The 18,024-nt window shown below is 41.0% G+C and overlaps 1 protein-coding gene across 5 annotated transcripts in view; it reads left to right on the top strand.

Annotated features, from left to right (window-relative positions):
• The first annotated feature begins 1,548 nt into the window (after positions 1–1,548).
• The window catches only part of LOC139408976 (mitofusin-1-like), a 30,219-nt gene continuing 13,743 nt past the window's right edge, over positions 1,549–18,024 (top strand). Inside the window, exons 1-8 of one of the 5 annotated variants that reach the window (XM_071153516.1) lie at positions 1,549–1,751; positions 2,591–2,727; positions 2,835–2,970; positions 6,591–6,753; positions 7,671–7,795; positions 9,900–10,008; positions 13,291–13,398; positions 14,968–15,121. In XM_071153516.1, the coding sequence (XP_071009617.1) occupies positions 2,607–2,727; positions 2,835–2,970; positions 6,591–6,753; positions 7,671–7,795; positions 9,900–10,008; positions 13,291–13,398; positions 14,968–15,121 (916 nt within the window). In that variant the 5' untranslated portion in view covers positions 1,549–1,751; positions 2,591–2,606. The remainder of the gene's footprint in view (positions 1,752–2,590; positions 2,728–2,834; positions 2,971–6,590; positions 6,754–7,670; positions 7,796–9,899; positions 10,009–13,290; positions 13,399–14,967; positions 15,122–18,024) is intronic. The other 4 variants (XM_071153521.1, XM_071153519.1, XM_071153517.1 and 1 more) reach the window with 4 other exon arrangements.

Raw genomic sequence — 18,024 nt, 5'->3', positions numbered from 1 at the left:
GAGAATAGCTGGGTTAGAGTCCCCTTCTTAGCAGCAGAGGAGAATAGCTGGGTTAGCGGCGACAGACTGCTGGTCTCTCTGGGTAGGCGCGGGTCGTAGAGGACAGAGGTACCTGATCACACGTAGCATCAGATGAACAGACAGATTCCGACAGGACGGGACAAGGGTGAAGCAAACGAGACGATAGTTTGGTTCTGGCATGAGAAACTCAAACGAGAATCTGACAAAGACAGAAGCAGGAACAGAGAGAGAAATATAGACCTAATCAGAGGGAAAAAGGGAACAGGTGGGAAAAGGGTGAACGAGGTAGTTTAGAGAAGATGAGGAACAGCTGGGAGAAGGAGAGGAAGATAAGGTAACCTAAAACGACCAGCAGAGGGAGACGAAGTGAAGAGAAAGAACAGGAACAAGACATAATATGACAATACATGACAGTTTGGAGGATATATTGGCACAGGTGTTGTTATTGTCTCAGACCTGCAAACCGTGACAATATAGCCTCCGGCAGGAAGTTTCTAGGCAGGGTTACCAACATATTCCAATAATGATTGCCATATTTTCCTTAAAAACGTTATATTGACTCATTTATTCAAACTATTTCATCCTTCCACAATATATAGCCCTGAAACATATCTACGGTTGCTACCCAAGCCGGCTGGTCGTTCGTTCTATTGGTTCCGTAGCCAGAGATGCGACACAGTCGTTCAGTCTTTTTTCTGTCTGCCTCTCTTTCTCGTCCCGACACCTACACGTTCATTACTATGGGAGAACAAATTTGAATATTGAAAAAAAAATGCAAATGTCGGAGGCAGACAGTGAGGTTTATGCAAATCTCCGCTGTTGAAAACCTAATGTTAGCCTAAAAGAAATGTGAGCTAATGTCTAGATGATTTTTATAGTGGAGATCAAGTTTATAACTTCCCTGTCTGGGCTGATGAGACACAGCCAGATGGAACAGAGTAAATAGGCATTTTAAAGTCATAGATTTAGCCGGTGGTAACTTGTGGAATAGACACTGGCCGGTTGTATAAAATAGCAAACCCCAGGGGTTTGACGTTTTTGGCTAATATACCACGGATAACGGCTGTATCCAGTCACTGTGTCGTGATGCTTAAGCAGTGGTATATTGGCCATATACCATACCCCCTTGTGTCTTAGTGCCTAATTATAGCAGACATCCATGGATGGAAAATGATTTGAGGAGTTTAATAAGGGCGAATTATCTTTTTTCTTTCTACATATTCAAATTCCTTTATTATGTCATGTCATAGCTTGCAATAATTATTACTTTGAGGAAAACCGAATTTAGCTTTTAACGTCGTTACAAGTTACAACGATATTCCTTAATCGGCTCAAATAAAAATGTTTTATTGTACCACTATGGGAACTCCCCACTTTCTGTAAAAAAACATTTTGGGGGGGGCTCGTTGTCAGTCCTCTTGGACAGGTTTTTTTTGGTCATTGGGCTAGAAATGTTATTCTGACCTGGCAAATCTGGAAGAGGGTACACTAAGGGGTTGCCAACATTTTATTTGCCATTGATTGGTCACACATCAACGCGTTGATCTATAGCCCCGCCCCTTTGCCCTGGCTGCGAGGAGCTGCTGCTGACTGAGACACGAATAACAGATGAAAGGTTAGCTGGCGACCTTAGTAACTTTACCAAATATTGACCATTCATTTTCGGCAAGAGGATTTACCCCTGTCTGTGGTATGAAAAGGTAACTTTGGTCATCTCGCCTGAAGTTGTGGTAAGGGAAAATTCAATGGACTAATATCATTAAACATGAAAGTAGCTAACTATAGCTACGTTACAGTAGATACCTGACACGAGACCATGCCACGACACGCGTTACAAAACCGATGCATTTCAATAATACACGAAGTTGCTAGTTAGCTAGTAATGTGATATAACAAATAACAGTTTATGTAAAGAAATGTCACTCTTTTGTAGTTTGTTTCCGCTAATTACTTGCTAGCTAGTTAGCTAACGGTGCAACTAGCTAGTATACAGTAGCTAACTAACGTTAGCTAGCCAGTTTCAGCTAAATATGTTTGTTGACATGTGTCAATATCTGTCTTGCCGGTGTACGATTAACTTACTAGTGCTTTAACTAGCTGGTAATGTTGTCTACTGATGAGATGTTTTGTAGCCAACCGCAGTGTTAAAAAATATATATATATTTGCTAGCCAGACAAGTACAGTAGCTAGCCAACTGTTTCATACTTCGGTCTATTAGCTTTCATAACACAACACTAGTTGCACATTTTTTGGTGGACGCAAGCAAGTTTTCTCCACGTACATGCAATGAATAGTCACATGTATATGACTCATGAAGGTTGACATTTTAATTATTGTAGCTATTTTGAAGTTGTTGTCATTTCACTTAGCAAGCTGTGTGTTCCTGTATTAAAGTAATGACAATATGCTCTTTCTAGCATTTGTCCTGGTTAAGGCACACACTAGGGCTATTGAATATGTCAAGTAACAGACATGTCCGTATTGTATAGCTCGATATGTGGTGCCACTTGATAGTGCACAAAGTATGACACACATTCCACCTTTTGTAATTTGCATGCTTTCTCCAAGGTCAGAAAGCTGAAGCATGGATTCAGCTCAGGGGAATTTCTCTCCACTCAAACGCTTTGTAGTGGCCAAAAAGAAGATCGGTGATGTGTTTGAGCAACTGCTGGAGTATGTGAAGGAAGGCTCAGCATTTGTAGAAGGTGAGTGAGTGTGTATAGTAAATCAGGTATGTTGGCAACATTTTGAATTCCAAAGTAGGCTAATTAATACACTGTTTACTTCTCACTTTTCCTTGTGTGATTGTCAGAAACGTGTCAGAATGAAGCCTTGGAGAACATTGCAAGTCGTGACCAACAAGAGGAGATTCAGGCGTATGCTGGCAAACTGCAAACTATCAAAGATGTGCTTGCACGCAGACACATGAAGGTGGCCTTCTTTGGCAGGTAAATAAGTGTAGTCGGATGCATTTTGATTTCTCCACTGTTTTGCATGTGCTTAGTTTGAGTTTAGTGTACACAGTAGGGGTGTGAACATTTTAAGCGAAGTTGGGATCCTTAACTTTAAGTAAAAAACCATAACCAAGTTTTTGTTTTATTCCCCAGATAATTAAAATCACAATTCAGTTATTACAAAAATATTATTTTTTGTGTTATAGCCGATAGGATATAAAGGCCTCGGGAAGTTGTGTAATTCAAGTAAAACCAGAGAGGAAGAGGCGAACTTTAGGCTACTTGGTGAATTTGCAAGGCGTGCAAGACGAGCCATTGTGAGATGCAGATGACCAAAATATGAGTACGTTTCTGCCTTCTTCTGCCTCTCTCCCTCTTGCTGGCCTGCCTGCTAAGGATGCAAGTGTGTGTTCAATCTTTTGGTCTGTTGTGTGTAGAATATCATAGCCTATTCATGGCACCGATGTCTTCGGGCCAGTCTTGTGAGCACAGGGTAGCCTACTTTGTTTTTGCCTCATAAAATAGAGTAGGCTACTGGTAGCCTGTATCAATTTCGCTTTTCAGACATAATGGAATGTGGCCGCTTGAAAGGGCCTCGGAAACGGTGTGTTTGTCTGTCTGTTAAGGTAGGCTACACTACAGTTTGTTAAATGCGGACACGAAACCTCTGGTGATATTAACAGACATTTTACTTATCTGTAAAGGAATGCCGCTTCTGAAGCAGGACTAAAGTCCATTTATAGGCAACCAGAACTGTCAATCAAATAATTGTAAGCTGCTGCTCGCAGACCTCTACCTCCCCAAAAAGTTAAATACTGTGATTTACCAAAACATTTAGTAGAAATAAAACACATCTAGCTACCATGCCATTAAAAAAAACTGCATAAAAAAACAACACAGCAGCACATCAGTCAGCAACGTTTATTGTTGTCATGAAAAAGTTTACTTTACGCTGGAGCAGAATTCTACTGTCTAAAAATGTACAGACCTGATGCAGCACTTTTAAAAAAATTGTCTGAAAAGTCAACATTTTACTGTAGCTGCGTTCTATGTCTGTAAAGGGTTGTGGTAGATATAACTTAATTGCCCTGCCTTAGTGGTCATACATACGTAATCGGACCATTATTCCGCATTGTAAATTGACGCAGATTTTTTTCTGGACAATTTAAACTTGAAGCAAAATGATCCATTTGTCAAATTCGTAGTACACAGCTTAGAGACTAAAAAATAAATATGGGTAGATAACAGACAGCCGCAGTTAAGAGATCAATGCATCATGATATTGAGTTTTGCTTTTATTAATCAGTTTAGATTATTCTCATTACACCATGGATACAAAGCACTTTATTGTACTGTAGTAGATGCTTATTTCCCACGCTTTCAGCATTGCTAATTGAGGATAATGAAGAAAATGTGACGTGCGACTCAGTTTCCTTTTTATTGCTGGTTTATTGAAGCATACTTTGGGCACGGCCGGTCCGCTCATTAGGCAGGATTTGGAGGCAGATTGACGAGGGCGGCATTTTCTGAGCTAAACTTACTAAGACGTACCTACAACAACACATAAAACCTCACAATTCTGAACAAAAACCATGACAATTTCTTTCATCTAGTGGCATAAGGGCTTTTTAGGTGAGCGCTCTGATAAGCAGTGTCTGTCAAAGGCAGGGGCTCAAAATATTTTGCTTGTCCATTCCCAGCATGCCTCTCCAGGGTGCTGTTGGAGAGACTCATCTCTGCAGCACTCCACCAACGTTCAGTCAAATTACATAAATCATGTAGCAGATATAGGAAATGGTAGAAAGAGTATGTGGCCTTTTCTGTATTATACAGGCTAGAGATAAAATGTATGACAATGTAATGACACGGACACTTTTTACATCATGCTGGTTTCTCCGATCAAGTAGTCTAACCTAAATGGCGCTCAATCCCCCCCAAAAGATGAGCTGTCATGTTAACAAAGCAACATATCCTAAAAACAGGACAGGTCAAAGTAAAATTGACAATATGGAATGGACAATCACAACTGTTGTCCAGGAGTTTCACCTCATTGTCATGATCAGGGGTTTCAAATTTGTAAAAATTTAAATACTTGTGCATTTCCTGCTGTGCAAATAGGCTTGCGATAACTCCTGATAAAGTTGGGTAGCTGATATTCAGTGCTTAAATAGCCAACTTGATTAGTCACAAGAATCAGGACTAATAAAGCCAATGCAATGGCCTGTTTTACAAATTATGGGTTTACCACAAAATTCTATTGCATGTCGACATGGTAGGCTACACCTCAGTAAGCACGGACAGATGCCTTTTGGACGTCTTTTCTTTTGGTGCAGTTCCGCACCGGCCTTGATTCCGCATCCATGGACATTGTTTTTTGGTCGGGTCTGGGCCAAATCTGAACCGATCATAGGTCTATGTTTAGTTCAGATTTGGTGCAGTGTAGACCAGCCTTAATTTCAATGTCCACGGACATAGATTTTTGGTCCGGTCCATCATAGATGTCTATGTTTGGTTCCGATTTTTTTCCGGTCTGGACCAGCCTTAATTTGGCCCAAACATAGACGTCTATAAATGACTTATTTTCAACTTTCTTTCGGTACCGAAAGTGACCCTGATTTCAACTTCCGGAAAATACGTATTTTTCAACTTCTTGAAAATAAGTAATTTTCAAATTCAGGAAAATATGCCTTTTCAACATTCTAGAAAATATGTATTTTAAACACATGGAAAATACCTTTTCACCTTTCATTCAGAGCCTAAATTAAACCTCTTCAACGTCTGGAAAATAAGTATTTTAGACGACTTTTCAACGTCATTTTGCTTACTGGGACTATTCAAATTTTGCGAGGGGTTTCATTTTTTGGTCTTGCCTATGGAGGCAGAATGGCAAGAACCGGCACTGACTTTAGGGATGGGCGGTATCCAGATTTTCATACCAGGGTATACGGTATTACCGGAAGTGCACGCAAGGTGCGCTATTTTTTTTGCGGGATGCACAAAATGTTTTATTTGGGGCTCTTGATCCAGGAGGGTATTGAATGTCTATGCTCTAACCAAGAAGCTTTCTCTTGACATCTAGCCACTTAGCTATTTGACTCGTCTTAGAGTTCTTATAGATATACTTAACTTATTGTTATAAGCAGTGGCATAGTACGCACCTCCACAGCCCAAGCATGGCGGGGGTGCCCCCAACTCCCCAAAAAGTACTTTCTTTTTCACGGTATTGAAAAAAACTTTGTTTTTCATATTTTGTGATTACTTTGTGGTAATCTACCACTCTGTATACATACAAACTAGCTATTTGACAAGATTCATCATGACATGATTGCCTATTCATAATCCAGTAAATCACATTTGGCCAACATTTCTGTAATAATGATTTCAAATCAAATCTTATTTGTCACATGTGCCGAATACAACAGGTGTGGTAATCTTCACCTTACAGTGAAATGCTTACTTACAAGCCCTTAACCAACAAAGCAGTTTTAAGAAAAATACCTAATAAAATAATAATAAAAGTAACCAATCATTTGATTTAAAAATTATTTGAGATTGTATGTATGAGGTAAAAGCAAGGTAGTTAGACTTCCTCTTACATGATCGTCTGTGCCTAGGACGAGTAATGGGAAGAGTACAGTGGTCAATGCCATGCTGTGGGATCGGGTGCTGCCCAGTGGCATGGGTCACACCACCAACTGCTTCCTGAGTGTGGAGGGCACGGACGCGGACCACGCCTACCTCAAGACCGAGGGCTCCGAGGAGGAGAAGAGCATCAAGGTAAGTTCACCGGAGATGTGGATATATTGGCTTAGGCCTAAATGCATGGAAGATTAGGCTAGCTCTTATTACCACTCATATACTAGGCAATACATCCTCAGTGAGGTTGGAATTGGGCTACCTGATTGAGTTACTTGAAGATGATTAACTCGTTTTACCACTCATAAAGTGTACCCTCACGGTCACGTTTTGATTTCTGACTAAGCAATTAATCATTAAACAACTTTAGTCTAGATAAGGTTATTGCAATCAGGACAATCACAGGTAAACATTAAATAAAGGATATTTTTTTTAAATATCGAGTGGTAGTGCACACTTGAAGTCGTAACTTTCTACTCCACTGGAAAAATATAAAAAACGATGGATTTCAACACCCTAACAAAAGCCTGTGTTTACACAGGACAAATATAGGTAGAAGGAAGGCATTAAAGAATGGACATGCTTGAACCCTGTATGGAAGATATCCATAATACAGAGATCTAAGCTAGAGCTACCCTCAGCCTCAACCTATTATCCATGATATAACACACTGTCTATTGGAAAATGCTGTAGAGACCATTAGAACCTTTGTAAGAAGAAAAAAAGGAAAAAATCAGCAGATACTTTTCCTCCAGTTGATTGTAACACTCAAACACATTCATTGTTTTCACATCTGCATCCGGGGGACCAGAGCATCAGCGTTATCAAACAGTATTTTTTTTTTTTAAGGAAAGAGATGCCTCACCTTCACGTGCAGTATGTTTTTTAAAATAAAAAAATAAAAAATGTAATAGCACCTCTACTCTGGTTGTTTTGAGGAATAACAAAATCTATATTTGATTCTGCCATTATACATTACATACAAATTGTAAGGCAAGCAAAGTTTGAGATTGATTGAAATCCAGTAAATGAGACTGTGACGACTTCTCTCGTTCTAGACTGTGAACCAGCTGGGTCACGCTCTGCACATGGACGAGAGTCTGGACGCAGGCTGCCTGGTCCGAGTATTTTGGCCCAAGACCAAGTGTGCCCTGCTCAGAGACGATCTGGTTCTCGTAGACAGGTACGGCAACGAAATGCTGCCAATGACCCCACTTGACCTCCATTTACACCGCTGGTCCTAAGAGTAGGGCCCTATAAAATCCGTGATGTGGAGAACACGGACGGAATCACAGAAACCAGACATTAAAATGGAATTCAACAATGTTTAAAAATGTATTGAACTTAATAGGGAATAAACTAAATGTATTGGAAATTCATTAATTTTCCCAAGTTTATGTTAAGACATGAACAGAATGCATAAGTGATTGGCATTTCCTGCAACTTTATGAAGAGGTAATGAGAATTCCCCCTGTCTGTGTATGTGCGGTGCGCGTATCTACCACATTAGTGATGATGCTAATGAAAAATCTTCTGATAGATGGCAAGGCTTTCCCAAAAACCTCAATGAAATGTTAACTACAAAGTAGGCTGTGCTTACCTGGCAAAAGGATATCATGATTATTTGCATCTATCCAGTAGTTATTTGTTTTGCAAACTACCATCACCGTTGCTACAAAAACACAGCTAAATGTAATTTGTATTGGTGCCACTTGTTAAAGCCACTTCAATCAGTGTAGACCGGTTAAAGGAGGACTTTTAAGCCTTGAGACAATTGTGACGGATTGTCTAAGTGTGCCTTTTAGAGGGTGAGTTGGCAAGACAAAATATTTAAGTGTCTTTGAACAGGGTATGATAGGGGGTTTGTGTCAACTGCAGTGCTTCTGGGTTCTTCACGCTCAACAGTTTCCTGTTGGTCCACCACCAAAATGACATCCAGCCTACTTGACACAACTGTGGGAAGCATTGGAGTCAACATGGGCCAGTATCCCTGTGGAACGCTTTCGACACCTTGTAGTGTCCATACCCCGATGAATTGAGGTTGTTTTGAGGGCAAAAATGGGGCTGTGCAACTCAATATTAAGGTGTTCCTAATTTTTGGTATATTCGGTGTATACAGGGTCAGTGCCAATGGCACTGGATGGCAGGGAGCTCGGCCCCAGTGATGTACTAGGCAGTCTGCATCCCCCACTGTAGTGCCATATGATTAAGGGCTGTTGCCATACCAATCAGTGATGCAGTCAGTCAAAATGCTTTCAATGGTGCAACTGTAGATTTTTTTTTTTAGGATTTGAGGGCCCATGCCAAATCTTTTAAACCTGAGGGGGAATGGCTGCTGTCGTGGCTTCTTCACGACTGTTTCCGTATGTGTGGACCATTTTAAGTAATTCGTCATTTGGACACCAAAGAACTTGAATCTCAAGACCCATTCCACTGTAGCCCCCATCGATGTGGATGGGGGCGTGCTCACCCCCCCATTTCCTGTAGTCCACGATCAGAGCAAATCAAAGTTTATTTGTCACGTGCGCCGAATACAACAGGTGTAGACATTACCGTCAAATGCTTACTTACAGGAAATGCTTTCAGTGCAAAAGGGGTATTAGGTGAACAATATGTAAGTAAAGAAATAAAACTACAGTAAAAAGACAGGCTATAAAAGTAGCGAGGCTACGTACAGACACCGGTTAGTCAGGCTGATTGAGGTAGTATGTACATGTAGATATGGTTAAAGTGACTGTGCATATATGATGAACGGAGAGTAGCAGTGGCGTAAAAGGGGGGTTGGCGGGTGGCGGGACACGATGCAGATAGCCCGGTTAGACAATGTGCGGGAGCACTGGTTGGTCGGCACAATTGAGGTAGTATGTACATGAATGTATAGTTAAAGTGACTGATCCTTGGTCTTACTGACGTTGAGAGGCTATATAGCTAGATATGGCTTTATAGCTACATATACACTATTGTATATATTTTTTATTCAAATAAACACTGATGCGCTGTGTATGGGGATCACCTATCAACTGAACAGCGATAAAAGCCTGAAGAAGTGAACCTGCGTGAATCTGTTTTGCTTTCCTGTGTCCCTGTATATGACTATTGCAATTGTAGCTATGCCATACGGTATGATCTGAAGTATTGTTAAATAGCCTAACTAGACTAGCCGTCATCCACCGGTGTCCCAAGTCCCATGGGAAGGATTTACCATCAATAAGCAGAGGTTGACTAAACTGTATTACTAGGAGACGTTGTGACCTTGACCTTCTAACCCTATCCGCCATCTTCTTTAGCCCTGGGACAGATGTCACGACACAGCTGGACAGCTGGATCGACAATTTCTGCCTGGACGCCGATGTCTTCGTGCTGGTGGCAAACTCAGAATCAACCCTCATGAACACGGTAAGAGTGCTCGCAAGCTGATCCTCCAGGTGGTACCTAGACAGATCTGACCAATCCCGATGGGATCTTGACAGAGCTGACCAATCACACATTGTATTTGTTTCTTGTGCCGAATACAACAGGTGTAGAATTTACAGTGAAATGCTTACTTACAAGCCCTTAACCAACAATGCAGTTATAAGAGTGTTAAAGTATTTACTAAATAAACTGAAGTAAACAATAAATAAAATTATAAATAAGGAAATAGAGAATAACAAATAATGATAGAGCAACAATAAAATAACAATAGCGAGACTATATACAGGGGGTACAGTGTTGATGTGCGGGGGCACAGGTTAGTCGAGGTAATTGAGGTAATAAGTACATGTAGGTAGAGGTAAAGTGATTATGTTTGGCTTTGTGCTTAGGGTCTTTGTCCTGTTGGAAGGTGAACCTATGCCCCAGTCTGAGGTCCTGAGCGTTCTGGAGCAAGTTTTCATCAAGGATCTCTCTACTTTGCTCCGTTCATCTTTCTCTCGATCCTGACTAGTCTCCCAGGCCCTGCCCCTGAAAAACATCCCCACAACATGATGCTGCCACCACCATGCTTCACCATCAGTGGTGGAAAAAGTACCCAATTGTCATATTTGAGGAAAAGTAAAGATACCTTATGACTCAAATAAAAGTGAGTCGCCCAGTAAAATACTACTTGAGAAAAAGTTTAAAAGTATTTAAGTATATATACTTAAGTATCAAAAGTAAGTGTAATTTCAAAAATATACTTAAGTATCAAAGTAAAAGTATATAAATAATTTCACATTTCTTATATTAAGCAAACCAGACAGCACAATTTTCTTCTTTTTGTAATATACTGATATCCATGGGCACACTCCAACACTCAGACATAATTTACAAACAAAGTATTTGTGTTTAATGAGTCCACCAGATCAGAGGCACTAGGGATGACCAGGGATGTTCTCTTGATAAATGTGTGAATTTGAACATTTTCCTGTCCTGCTAAGCATTCAAAATGTAATGAGTACTTCTGGGTGTAAGGGATGTGTATGGAATAAAAAGTATATTATTTATTTTAGGAATGTAGCAGAGTAAAAGTAAATTGTCAAAAATATAAATAGTAAACCCCAACAAACTACTTATGTGGTACTTTAAAGTATTTTTACTTAAGTACTTTACACATTTGTTCACTGTAGAGATGGTGCCAGGTTTCCTCCAGATGTGAAGCTTGTCATTCAGGCCAAAGTGTTCAATCTTGGTTTCATCAGACCAGAGAATCTTGTTTCTCATGGTCTGAGTCCTTAAGGTGCCTTTTGCCAAACTCCAAGCGGGCTGTCATGTGCCTTTTTACTGAGGAGTGACTTCTGTTTGGACACTACCATAAAGGCCTGATTGGTGAAGTGCTGCAAAGACGTTTGTCCTTCTGGAAGGTTCTCCCATCTCCACAGAGGAACTCTGGAGCTCTGAGTAATTATCGGTTTTTGGTCACCTCCCTGACCAAGGCCCTTCTCCCCCGATTGCTCAGTTTTGCCGGGCGGCCAGCTCGAGGAAGGATCTAGGTGTTTACAAACTTCTCCTATTTAAGAATGATGGAGGCCACTGTGTTCTTGGGGACATTCAATGCTGCAAAAATGTTTTGATGTTCTTTCCCAGATCTGTGCCTCGACATAATCCTGTCTCGAAGCTCTTCAGACTATTCCTTCGACCTCATGACTTGGTTTTTGCTCTGACATGTACTGTCAACTGTGGGACCTTATATTGACAGATGTGTTCCTTTCCAAATCATGACCAATCAATTGAATTTACCACAAATGCACTCCAATCAAGTTGTAGAAACATCTCAAAGATGTTCAATGGAAACAGGAAGCACCTGGGCTTAATTTCGAGTCTCATAGCAAAAGGTCTGAATACTTATGTAAATATGGTATTTTTATTTTTTTATTTTTAATACATTTGCAAGAATTTCTAAAACCCTGTTTTCTCTTTGCCATTATGGGGTATTGTGTGCAGATTAATGAGTAAAACATTTCATTTAAAACATTCTAGAATAAGGCTTTAACGTAACAATGTGGAAAAAATCGAGGGGTCTTAATACTTTCCTAATGCACTCTGTTCTATGAAGCAACAAATTAGCAAAATTGTTCTTCGAACAACTAGAAGGAATTGTCAACATATTTCAACAATGTTTTCAAGAAAATCTGTGCATATTAAGCAGCTTGTACCCAATTGTCATATTGGAATGATGCCTCTTTAATCTAAGGGTATTTCATTTGAACTAAGTGTGAGAATTGGCATGTGAACTGACACACTAAAGGAAGTGTTTTCTTGTGAGGAAGGAGAGGTTGTTTTCTTTCCAAGGCTTGTTATAGTCTAGGATAGGGCCGTCTCCATTTTGTCCAGCACTCAGGACCAGCTCTGTTTGTCTGCCGAGGCATTCACAGAATGTCAGGGCACATAGTCAATCACCGAGCTCGCTCGTTATCTGTGCCAAATCACTCTTTGACTAAGCACCCTAGGATACCCAGCCTCTGTTTAATTAAATCATAGAACCCTATATATTTGAAGTACTCTATATAGTAGAAAATCATTATTTGACTGATAATACCTTGCTCTTGGACAAACACAATGTCTTATTCAAGTGAATGTTGTTCTAGCTAAGTTTAGTTTTTGAATGAAACTCAACTGTTTGATAAACAACAGACAATAACAGTCTTTCAATGAATGGAGCCCTTCTCTATCGAATTAGCCAATGACCTATCTTTGTGACACTTGACAAAAGCCCTTGGCACATCTCCTTCCCGTATAGTCTGACTGAGTCAGTGTGTGTGTGTGTGTGTGTGTGTGTGTGTGTGTGTGTGTGTATACTACACGTTCCCTATTGTATTGGAGTGTTTATGTATGTGGGTCACCTACACACACAGACTGTATGTACACAGTACATTGGGACACCTTATCTCTGAATTGTGGCTAAAGGTTAAACACGTGCCACAGTCTGGTGTAGTCGGTAAAGTTTTAGACTCCGGACCACTCATACGTCCTTGGCAACCGGGTTTTCGAGCCCCACCTCGACCAACTGTCTGTGCCCTTCCTGTCTGTGCCTCCTCCTCCAATATCTATCCACCGATTTCTTTTCCAACTGTCCTGTCAAATGAAATCAATAAAATTCTCCTTATGATATATATATATTTTTTAAGTAAAGGTTAACACAGCACTTTGATATTAGTAACGCTGTTTCTTTGTTGGTGCGCTAACTATTTCTGACCATGTATTTTTTTGTGTGTCCTCCAGGAGAAGCATTTCTTCCACAAGGTGAACGAGAAACTCTCCAAACCTAACATCTTCATCCTCAACAACCGCTGGGATGCCTCGGCCAGCGAGCCAGAGTACATGGAGGATGTGAGTGTCTTACAAACAATAACGGGGCAGTAATAGATTTTTTGAAAGTTCAGAATAGAAGAATTAGCCACTGGTGCTGAAATAGGTTTGAGCAGTGTCAAGATTTTTATTCTGTTCCTGTACCGTACCTGGGCATATGGTATTACCGGCAGTACAGACAAGGGGATGCTATTAAAAAAAATATGTGCAGTTGAAAGTCAGAAGTTTACATACACTTAGGTTGGAGTCATTAAAACTTATTTTTCAACCACTCCATGAATTTATTGTTAATAACAAACTATAGTTCTGACAAGTCGGTTAGGACATCTACTTTGTGCATGACACATGTAATTTTTCCAACAATTGTTTACAGACAGATTATTTCACTTATAATTCACTGTATCACAATTCCAGTGGGTTAGAAGTTTACATACACTAAGTTGACTGTGCCTTTAAACAGCTTTGAAAACTCCAGAAAATGATGTCATGGCTTTATACATTTCTGATGGGCTTATTGATGTCATTTGAGTCAATTGGAGGTGTACCTGTGGATGAATTTCAAGGCCTACCTTCAAACTCAGTGCCTCTTTGCTTGACATCATGGGAAAATCAAAAGAAATCATCTAAGACCTCAGAAAAACAATTGTAGACCTCCACAAGTCTGGTTCATCCTTGGGAGCAATTTCCAAATGCCTGAAGGTCCACGTTCATCTATGCAAACAATAGTACACAAGTATAAATACCATGGGCCCACACAGTCATCATACCGCTCAAGAAGGAGACGCGTTCTGTCTCCTAGAGATGAACGCACTTTGGTGCAAAAAGTGCAAATCAATCCCAGAACAACAGCAAAGGACCTTGTGAAGATGCTGGAGGAAACTGGTAAAAAAGTATCTATATCCACAGTAAAACGAGTCCTATATCGACATAACCTGAAAGGCCGCTCAGCAAGGAAGAAGCCACTGCTCCATAACCGCCATATCAAAGCCAGACTATGGTTTGCAACTGCACATGGGGACAAAGATCTTACTTTTTGGTGAAATGTCCTCTGGTCTGATGAAACAAAAATAGAACTGTTTGGCTCTAATGACCATCGTTATGTTTGGAGGAAAAAGCGGGAGGCTTGCAAGCCGAAGAACACCATCCCAACCGTGAAGCACGGGGGTGGCAGAATCATGTTGTTGGGGTGCTTTGCTGCAGTGGGGACTGGTGCACTTCACAAATGATGGTGGTCCTAACTGACCTAAGACAGGAATTTTTACTATGATTAAATGTCAGGAATTGTGAAAAGCTGAGTTGAAATGTATTTAGCTAAGGTGTATGTAAACTTCCGACTTCAACTGTATATTTAGTATTGTTTTATTTATAAAGGATAACTTTTTTTAATGTTTATTTATTTTTATGAAATTCACTGAGGAGAAGGTCCTCCCCTTCCTCCTCTGAGGAGCCTCCACTGCCATATATGGCATATACAGTATACCACTCAAGCCTCGAACTGAAGTGCAAATTACGTTTATGACTCCATGAGAGTTTTTGTTAGTGCTATGTGGTAATGTTGTAGTAATGATGCAGTAACGTTTCCCCCTACAGGTGCGTAAGCAGCACACGGACCGCTGTGTCAACTTCCTGGTGGATGAGCTGAAGGTAATGGACCGGGAGCAGGCGCCCAACCGCATCTTTTTTGTGTCGGCCAAAGAGGTGCTCAACTCCCGCATGCAGCGAGCTCAGGGTATGCCAGAGTCCGGTAAGCCCCGCGGTGGTCAAACCAGGAGGCTGTGGGCGTGTCGATGGGTGGGTAGGCAAGCGGGTGTGGATGTGTGTGTGTGTGTTGATGGGTGGGTAGGCGTGTGTTTTGGTGTCTGCAGTGGTCACACCAGGTGTGTATTGTTGTTGGTAGGTAGTAAGGATGTCACAAATAGTTTTTTCTTAATGTTTAAACGGCCATTTTTTGTGTTTTCTGGTAAAACAATCCGAAACAATCTTAAAATTCCATGTGAATTCACAACGCAGCTGTGCTGCTGCCAGCACCGGTCTCACGCTGCATCCCTTTTCGATGGTTAAGCATTGCACCTGTACTACCATTACTGTCCCTCAACTCTACCGCGCAAAGTTCGCATTTCCTTCTCATTTAATTTCTCAAAGTATTGCCATACAGGATTTTGCTGCTGTCGCTCGCCTTTCTCTGCCATTTTTCCAACTGTTAACGACGATGACGTAGTGAGAGTCGACTCCAAAATAATTGATTCCTCGATTCCTTACATGTCGATACCCATTTCTGAGTGTCAAGATACCGGAATCGACTCCTAAGATGATGTATTTTTATAACGGAGGAGACTGATTAGTAGCCATACTTCCGAAAACACAAACACTTGCATCTTTCAGTGTGCCAGTGAGGGATGGAGAGAGAGGGGAGGGGCACAGTATAGGCAGGTCGGCCACCAGGCAGAACTGTGCACTAGGCCTATCTATCGGCAATCAAAATCTTGCAGTGCTGTATCTCACAATTTGTTGGCTTGCGATGTCTCACAACTTCAGTAAAACAGGGCCTATCATCAACAAATAGGCAAGATGCAACACTTCACGGTCACACACAGTATCTGCTCATGTGTACGGGTTTGATTCACGCTGTTCACAGCGTGGTAGCCAGGTCTTAATTGTTGCGGAAATTGACCCACTCTGCCTTTTACAGTTAGTTAGGCTATAACACAGAAAATATGTTTTGTGATAACTGCGCTGTGATTCAAATTGTGTGGGGGAAAACACTTAAAAATTGTTGTTAATGTTAAGGATCCCAATTTCATTTAAATGTTTAAGCGTTCACACCTCTAAGTAGTTCAGTGGGTAGTGTCGTGGAAATTCAGTGCTGAGAAAGATTTGGTCATTTCTTCAAACAAGCATCTTTATTTAATATCGATTTAATTATTGCAGTAATGAGTCTGGTCGCCCCCCCCCCCACCCTTGAGTGTTGGACCGAGTAACCTAACCTTTACACAAGTGCAGAGTACTATATGTAGCTGGCACTAACAATGCTCAGTCATGGTTGGTTCAACCCCCCTCATGCAGACCAAGGAGCATCATAAGCCACTCTGGGTTCATCCTGTTGTTATCTGCACGTGGGTTGTTGTCTTAACCCCAACTTTGCTTAGTTTCCCAGATGCAAGGATGATTTTGAGACAGCCAGGAGGAGTTAGAACAATTCCTCACTATCTCGGTTAAACCCACCACATCTTGTCTATGTACAGTGCCTTGCGAAAGTATTCGGCCCCCTTGAACTTTGCGACCTTTTGCCACATTTCAGGCTTCAAACATAAAGATATAAAACTGTATTTTTTGTGAAGAATCAACAACAAGTGGGACACAATCATGAAGTGGAACGACATTTATTGGATATTTCAAACTTTTTTAACAAATCAAAAACTGAAAAATTGGGCGTGCAAAATTATTCAGCCCCTTTACTTTCAGTGCAGCAAACTCTCTCCAGAAGTTCAGTGAGGATCTCTGAATGATCCAATGTTGACCTAAATGACTAATGATGATAAATACAATCCACCTGTGTGTAATCAAGTCTCCGTATAAATGCACCTGCACTGTGATAGTCTCAGAGGTCCGTTAAAAGCGCAGAGAGCATCATGAAGAACAAGGAACACACCAGGCAGGTCCGAGATACTGTTGTGAAGAAGTTTAAAGCCGGATTTGGATACAAAAAGATTTCCCAAGCTTTAAACATCCCAAGGAGCACTGTGCAAGCAATAATATTGAAATGGAAGGAGTATCAGACCACTGCAAATCTACCAAGACCTGGCCGTCCCTCTAAACTTTCAGCTCATACAAGGAGAAGACTGATCAGAGATGCAGCCAAGAGGCCCATGATCACTCTGGATGAACTGCAGAGATCTACAGCTGAGGTGGGAGACTCTGTCCATAGGACAACAATCAGTCGTATATTGCACAAATCTGGCCTTTATGGAAGAGTGGCAAGAAGAAAGCCATTTCTTAAAGATATCCATAAAAAGTGTCGTTTAAAGTTTGCCACAAGCCACCTGGGAGACACACCAAACATGTGGAGGAAGGTGCTCTGGTCAGATGAAACCAAAATTGAACTTTTAGGCAACAATGCAAAACGTTATGTTTGGCGTAAAAGCAACACAGCTCATCACCCTGAACACACCATCCCCACTGTCAAACATGGTGGTGGCAGAATCATGGTTTGGGCCTGCTTTTCTTCAGCAGGGACAGGGAAGATGGTTAAAATTGATGGGAAGATGGATGGAGCCAAATACAGGACCATTCTGGAAGAAAACCTGATGGAGTCTGCAAAAGACCTGAGACTGGGACGGAGATTTGTCTTCCAACAAGACAATGATCCAAAACATAAAGCAAAATCTACAATGGAATGATTCAAAAATAAACATATCCAGGTGTTAGAATGGCCAAGTCAAAGTCCAGACCTGAATCCAATCGAGAATCTGTGGAAAGAACTGAAAACTGCTGTTCACAAATGCTCTCCATCCAACCTCACTGAGCTCGAGCTGTTTTGCAAGGAGGAATGGGAAAAAATTTCAGTCTCTCGATGTGCAAAACTGATAGAGACATACCCCAAGCGACTTAGAGCTGTAATCGCAGCAAAAGGTGGCGCTACAAAGTATT

Source organism: Oncorhynchus clarkii, chromosome 5 (genome assembly GCF_045791955.1).
Source record: "Oncorhynchus clarkii lewisi isolate Uvic-CL-2024 chromosome 5, UVic_Ocla_1.0, whole genome shotgun sequence".
NCBI classification, from domain to species: Eukaryota; Metazoa; Chordata; class Actinopteri; order Salmoniformes; family Salmonidae; genus Oncorhynchus; species Oncorhynchus clarkii.
This window is presented reverse-complemented; position numbering and strand designations above follow the sequence as displayed.